Here is a 7561-nt window from a genome sequence, read left to right as displayed (position 1 = left end):
AAGTCAGCATTTATTTGGGACAATTAAATAAAATATTTAAGAAATAATGACCCCATGCTGCGATTTGTTTTGTGCACCAGATCAAATGACACAAAACTGTTTTTGTTTTTTTACATTTAATATAGTGGCAATTTCTTATATTATTATATTTCCGCAAGGTAAAATTGTTTTCTTAAAATGTTTGCTCTGCTGAAAAAAAAATGAGGTATACTTTTTCCTTCATATCTTACTATTGTCATATCACATATTATACACTATAAGAGGAACCTTGTTAGACACACAATATAATATTTTTAAAATAACTTTATTATCTTTTGTATTTTATGCAATAAAAGTTTGATCAGGTGACAAAATGAACAAATAAACACAGTGACATCAGTTTAGAAATAGCTGTGGCTCAGTGCGGCCACCAGGACGGCGACAAATTTCTCCCAGGTGGCCTGGACTTGAGGGGTGAAGTCTGATCCCAGTTTGGAGGCCAAGACGATGATCATAACCTCTCCGAGACGCTGGAATTAGACAATAATGAGGGTCAGGGAATCAAACAGCTCAGGGTAATATAGACAGATAATGTTCTTTATCTCTATATACACATTACAATACAGCATGGCATTACTGACCCATAGCTTGTTATCACATTCAGGGGACAGAAATATATTCTGTGTCACTGCCCATTAGCCCACTGGGAACAAAGCTCTCTGTATTACAGAACATGTTAAATAGGGTGTAATTTGTAACCCACTGGTTTCTCTTACGCAATTGATTGCCATGTCTCTACTACAATATATATGATAATATTTAGCTATATACAGACAAAGGGAGACATTACAGTGAGGAACAGTTACTCTAATTACTGTTGTTCCATAGGACATCTATACAGAAGTACAGAGAAATCTCACCCACTTCAGTGAACAGTTTCTATACATAACCAAAAGAGGTGCCTGACCCAACAAAGAGATTGTTACAGTTTTCCCTGTAAAGCTTCACATGAGGTTAACCACCCAAAGCATTTCCTCATCTGCTGAGAGTCCCCTAATAAGACTTTCTTCCCATTTACTGGTCTTACCTTGAAGTTCTCAGGGTCCACATGCAGTTCTTCTGCGTGAGACTTGCTGAGCTTGGCCAGGAAGTGCTTCACATCATCCAAATGCTGGATAGCTTGGCCAACAGCTGTCAGGACCTTCTTGCCGTGAGCTTGGACCTTGGAGTTTCCATTGATGGCTGTGGGGTTGGACAGGTTTCCAAAGCTGCTGAAATACCTCTGAGTCCAGGGGTACACAATGAGCAGCCTGTGAGGGGTTACACAACAAAGAATTATCACTTGGGAACTATCTACACATCACCAGCTTGGACCTTCCATAAGTAACAGAAATACAATATATCTGTGTCTGAGAGCGTCTGTATCCAGCTCTTGCTGGCTCCATAATAGAATTATATTGCAATGTAAGGAAAGGACATGAGTACTTACCTGCTCAGGGTGTTGTGACCTTCCTGCTCAACATTCACCTTGCTCCACACAGAGGTGATAGTGGCCTTCTCTTCAGCTGTCCAGTGAACCATGGTGCTGCTTTGGTAGAGTTGGTGTTGCACAAGCTACTTGCTGTGTCAGGGTGTGAGTGACGGTCACTAGTCATGTCCCACCTATTTATATGGGAGCTTCTCAGCACCCACCCAGGGGACAGTTTTGCAGTGTCAGCCCAGAGGTCTCTTACAATTTCAGGAAAAGCTGTCAGTACAAAAGCAAATTTCCTCTGTTCTTAAACCCTGCAATATAAAATACAACAATGTTTATAGAGGTGGTTTCCTAGTAAATAATACATTTACACCATTTAAGACAGACATAGCTTTTTAACATTCTCAGGTTCACTAATGATCAGAAATAAAGTTCATTAGTTGTGCAAAATAAGGCACCAAACACATTATCTGATTTTTATTTGAGGATATTGAGGCCATTTGCTACAAGCAGGTGACATATATGTGCTTATATATTCATACAAAGACTTAGCAAATAGCTCTAATACCACAATAAGGGGATCATAGATCTGCGTATTCTAATGTCATTTCTATTTATACAAAATACTGGAGTTCTATTGATGTGTATAGAAAGTAGAATACAACGGCAACAAGTGAAGTTGTAAGCTTTCTGGTATAGGGTGCGCAAAAACCACAGTTGGGTACAATAAATTATGTGATATAACAAATATATATGAATTTATGACAGAATCAGCTTATTATTTTGATTATAAACTGGAAATTCCAGTATTTGTATCATACAATAGATTTGATATAAGGAGGAACTTAAAAAAGGCTGCTATGAATCTGATTTTCAGTGAGTGGGAGAACCCTTTCTTGGTAATCCCTCAGATAAAATGTTGAAAGGAATAGTACTGAAATAAATTCAGCGCCTTAAAGACAGTCCCCCTTAAAAAATAATGATAGTAAAATATGTATATGGACACTTATACATGAGAATATGATATGATAATTATTACGTTCATAACAATGAGGAGACAACGTATTGGTAATAGGAACAGTCCCAAGTAGAAAAATGAAAAAACGAAAAAACACAACAGCAAGCAAATAAGTCCCAGAGGTGAAGTTTCATAGTATGTATCCTGAGACAGCTTATATATTGTACTTACTGGACGCAATCTCAATCTTATGAGGTAAGTAGGGAGCGAGGTCTAATCAATTCACAGTGAATGACGTCAGGGGTGCGAGGTCCAATGGTGTAGAAGAATTCAACTTCGCAATCACTGCAAACGCTTGCTGGCAACTTGTGATGTGTGACTTGTCACCGATTTTTGCACAATACAATACAAGTGCACAGGCAATCCTCACCGGGGAATGTGATCCATCATTTGAAAGAAAAAGAATGACAGAACATAGCGTAATCTCGTTTTTTATTAGTAAAAAATATATATGCAGTTAGCCAAATACAGACTTACATTTATAAACCTCAATGTGAATGAGGTAACTTAAAAACTTAGAACAACGAAAAGGATAGTAGGGACGAAGTGGTTAATCTGAATCCCCTTCCGTCCACTCTGTTTGAAGAGCTGCTAATCCGATTATAACAGCAGAGTTGCACCATCCGGTTGCAACCAAAAATTGTTCTTGAGGGTTTGAGAGTCAAATCCGACAGAAAAGTGAGTGCTCAATACTTGAGCTCCTATAACTTTACGCGTTTCGAAGGATGTGCTTGATAAGCGCCTTCTTCATCAGAGGTATTCCCTTGCTTGCTGTTGTGTTTTTTCATTTTTCTACTTGGCGTTCTATTGATGTTGGCATTTTTATTTAAGATTATTGAGAGTTGTGTTATCTGCAGTAGGGTCTGAGATGTGGGAAATTCTGTTCTAACTAAAAGGGATAACAATCGGCCAGATTACGAGTTTTGCGTTAGGAGCTGTGCGGTGCTAACTTGCACGTTATTGTCACCGCTCACTTACCTACAGCGCTGGTATTACAGGTTTTTACAAACCCGGCGATAAAAGGCAAGAAGTGAGCATAGAGCAAAATTGAGCTCCATACCGCACTCCAATACCAGCGCTGCATAAGTCAGCGGTGAGCTGGTCGTACTTCCTCATGCACGATTTCCCCATAGACATCAATTGGGAGAGCTGGCTGAGAAAAAGTCTAATACCTGTAATAAAGCAGCATAAAGCTCAGTAACCGCAGCCCCATTGATTCCTATTCGGAAAAGCATTTTATGTTTACACCTAACACCCTAACATGAACCCCGAGTCTAGACACCCCTAATCTTACACTTATTAACCCCTAATATGCCAGGTCCTGACATTGCCGACACCTACATTATACTTATTAACCCCTAATCTTCCGCTCCGAACATCGCCGACACCTATATTTTACTTATTAACCCCTAATCTGCTGGCCCCAACATCGCCGACACTTACATTATATTTATTAACCCCTAATCTCCCGCCCCCAATGTCGCCGCAACCTATCTACACTTATTAACCCCTAATCTTCCGCCCCCAACATCGCCGAAAATATAATACACATATTAACCCCTAATCATACCTCCCTAACATCGCCGCCACCTACCTACATTTATTAACCCCTAATCTGCCGCCCCCAACTTCGCCGCCACTATACTAAATTTATTAACCCCTAATCCTAAGTCTAACCCTAACCCTAACACCCCCTAACTTGAATTAATTAAAATTAATCTAAATAAAACTTACTATTAATAACTAAATAATTACTATTTAAAAATAAATACCTGTAAAATAAACCCTAAGATAGCTACAATATAACTAATAGTTACATTGTAGCTATCTTAGGGTTTTTTTATATTTTACAGGCAAGTTTGTATTTATTTTAACTAGGTAGAATAGTTACTAAATAGTTATTAACTAATTAATAGCTACCTAGTTAAAATAAATACAAATTGACCTGTAAAATAAAACCTAACCTGTCTTACGCTAACACCTAACCTAACCCTACAATTAAATAAATTCCCTAAATTAAATACAATTAATTAAATTCAAAACAATTAGCTAAATTACAAAAACCCCCCACTAAATTACAGAAAATATAAAAAAATTACAAGATCTTTAAACTAATTACACATAATCTAATAGCCCTATCAAAATAAAAAAGCCCACCCAAAATAAAAAAAACCCTAGCCTAAACTAAACTACCAATAGCCCTTAAAAGGGCCTTTTGCGGGGCATTGCCCCAAAGAAATCAGCTCTTTTACCTGTAAAAAAAAATACAAACAACCCCTCCAACAATAAAACCCACCACCCATACAACCAACCCCTTAAATAAAACTCTAACTAAAAAATCCTAAACTCCCCATTGCCCTGAAAAGGGCATTTGGATGGGCATTGCCCTTAAAAGGGCCTTTAGCTCTATTGCGGCCCAAAGCTCTAACCTAAAAATGAAACCCACCCAATACACCCTTAAAAAATCCTAACACTAACCCCCGAAGATCCACTTGCCGGGAGAAGACTTCATCCAAGCAGCAAGATGTCCTCAACGAAGCAGGCAGAAGTGGTCCTCCAGATGGGCAGAAGTGGTCCTCCAGACGGGCAGAAGTCTTCACCCAGACGGCATCTTCTATCTTCACCCTTCCGACGTGGAGCGGCTCCATCTTCAAGACATCCGGCGCGGAGCATCCTCTTCAATCGACGGCTTCTTCTGGAATGAATGTTTCTTAAGTGACGTCATCCAAGATGGTGTCCCTTAGATTCCGATTAGCTGATAGAATTCTATCAGCCAATCGGAATTAAGGTTGAAAAAATCCTATTGACTGATGCAATCAGCCAATAGGATTGAACTTCAATCTTATTGGCTGATCCAAACAGCCAATAGAATGCGAGCTCAATCCTATTGGCTGATCCAAACATCTAAACATCTTGCCGCTTGGATGAAGACTTCTCGCGGTAAGTGGATCTTTGGGGGTTAGTGTTAGGATTTTTTAAGGGTGTATTGGGTGGGTTTTATTTTAGGTTAGGGCTTTGGGCTGCAATAGAGCTAAATGCCCTTTTAAGGGCAATGCCCATCCAAATGCCCTTTTCAGGGCAATGGGGACCTTAGGTTTTTTAGTTAGGGTTTTATTTGAGGGGTTGGTTGTGTGGGTGGTGGGTTTTACTGTTGGGGCGGTTGTTTGTATTTTTTTTTTACAGGTAAAAGAGCTGATTTCTTTGCGGCAATGCCCTGCAAAAGGTCCTTTTAAGGGTTATTGGTAGTTTAGTTTAGGCTAGGGTTTTTTTTTACTTTGGGTGGGCTTTTTTATTTTGATAGGGCTATTAGATTAGGTGTAATTAGTTTAAAGATCTTGTAATTTGTTTTTTATTTTCTGTAATTTAGTTTGTTTTTTTTGTAATTTAGCTAATTGTTTTGAATTTAGTTGATTGTATTTAATTTAGGCAATTTATTTAATTGTAGGGTTCGGTTAGGTGTTAGTGTAATACAGGTTAGGTTTTATTTTACAGGTCAATTTGTATTTATTTTAGCTAGGTAGTTATTAAATAGTTAATAACTATTTAGTAACTATTCTACCTAGTTAAATACAAACTTGCCTGTAAAATAAAAATAAACCCTAAGATAGCTACAATGTAACTATTAGTTATATTGTAGCTAGCTTAGGGTTTATTTTACAGGAATTTAGTTTTAAATAGGAATAATTTAGTTAATGATATAAATTTTTATTTAGATTTATTTTAATTATATTTAAGTTTGGGGGTGTTAGGGTTAGACTTAGATTTAGGAGTTAATAAATTTAATATAGTGGCTGCGACATTGGGGGCGGCAGATTAGGGGTTAATAAATGTAGGTAGGTGGCGGCGATGTTAGGGACAGCAGAATAGGGGTTAATAATATTTAACTAATGTTTGCGAGGTGGGAGTGTGGTGGTTTAGGGGTTAATATGTTTATTATAGTGGCGGCGATGTCCGGAGCGGCAGATTAGGAGTTAATAATTCAATTTTAGTGTTTGCGATGCGGGAGGGCCTCGGTTTAGGGTGTTAAAAGGTAGTTTATGGGTATTAGTGTACTTTTTAGCACTTTAGTTTAGAGTTTTATGCTACTGCTTTGTAGTGTAAAACTCATAACTACTGACTTTAAAATGCGGTCCGAATCTTGACGGGGTAGGGTGTACCGCTCACTTTTTGGCCTCCCAGGACAAGCTCGTAATACCGGCGCTATGGAAGTTCCATAGAAAAAGACTATACGCAATTTGCATAAGTTGATTTGCGTTAAGGCCAAAAAAGTGTGCGGTGCTCCTAAATCTGCAAGATTCATAATAGCAGCGGTAGTAAAAAAGCAGTGTTATGAGGCTTAATGGTGCTTTTTTACTCATAACGTAAGACTCATAATCTAGACGAATGTTTCTTCTCCAAAAATATCCATTAAAGTATATTGAAATTTTTCACCAAGTAGCAGTTTTAATCTGTAAGATAATAGTCCCCCCCTTGCTTGTAAGATGCAAAACTCGTTTAACACTTTTCACTAAACACAATGCGTTAGTGGGGTAGATTCACTAACAGCCTCTCTAGACCCTGTATTGTTAACTCTGTGATCCATATTATTTACTAATGATCAGAGAGATGTGTGAGCTTTAGTGAGCAGATTCCATAAAACATCATAGGAACTTATAAAGCTGGAGGGGTTGTTAGTGAATCTTGCCCACTGACTATTTATATTACCAACCTCATATCAAACCATTAGAAATTATATTATTGTCTTTGCAGATCTGTTTCACAAGTTGACATAGTGTAGATATAAGGTAATATTACTAGTCTACAGTGTCTCTGCACCTAATAAATATTAAACTAATGTGACTGTGCTGCTACAACTAATAAATATTATACTAATGTGACTGTGCTGCTATAACTAATAAATATTATACTAATGTGACTGTGCTGGTATAACTAATAAATATTATACTAATGTGACTGTGCTGCTATAACTAATAAATATTATACTAATGTGACTGTGCTGCTATAACTAATAAATATTATACTAATGTGACTGTGCTGCTATAACTAATAAATATTATACTAATGTGACTGTGCTGCTATAACTAATAAAT

At 37.6% G+C, this 7561-nt stretch overlaps 1 protein-coding gene across 1 annotated transcript; it reads right to left on the bottom strand.

The window, feature by feature from the left end:
• Nucleotides 1-285: 285 nt before the first annotated feature.
• On the bottom strand, nucleotides 286-1728 carry LOC128641875 (hemoglobin subunit beta-2-like). Its single transcript, XM_053694440.1, has 3 exons — nucleotides 1469-1728; nucleotides 1067-1289; nucleotides 286-509 (listed from the first exon to the last, which is right to left on the bottom strand). Exons 1-3 carry the CDS (start codon nucleotides 1558-1560, stop codon nucleotides 381-383), a joined length of 444 nt encoding a protein of 147 aa, XP_053550415.1. The 5' UTR covers nucleotides 1561-1728; the 3' UTR covers nucleotides 286-380.
• Between the last annotated feature and the right edge of the window lie 5833 nt (nucleotides 1729-7561).

Source organism: Bombina bombina, chromosome 11, assembly GCF_027579735.1.
Source record: "Bombina bombina isolate aBomBom1 chromosome 11, aBomBom1.pri, whole genome shotgun sequence".
Lineage (NCBI taxonomy): Eukaryota > Metazoa > Chordata > Amphibia > Anura > Bombinatoridae > Bombina > Bombina bombina.
The sequence above is the reverse complement of the archived record's forward strand: the minus strand, read 5'-3'. Positions and strand labels throughout refer to the sequence as shown.

Coding starts and splice junctions, on each gene's coding strand:
- LOC128641875 (XM_053694440.1), bottom strand. CDS start 1,560: ATGGTTCACTGGACAGCTGAAGAGAAGGCCACTATCACCTCTGTGTGG. Junction 1,290..1,468: donor GGTCACAACACCCTGAGCAG/GTAAGTACTCAT, acceptor AACCCCTCACAG/GCTGCTCATTGTGTACCCCT. Junction 510..1,066: donor TGGACCCTGAGAACTTCAAG/GTAAGACCAGTA, acceptor GTCTAATTCCAG/CGTCTCGGAGAGGTTATGAT.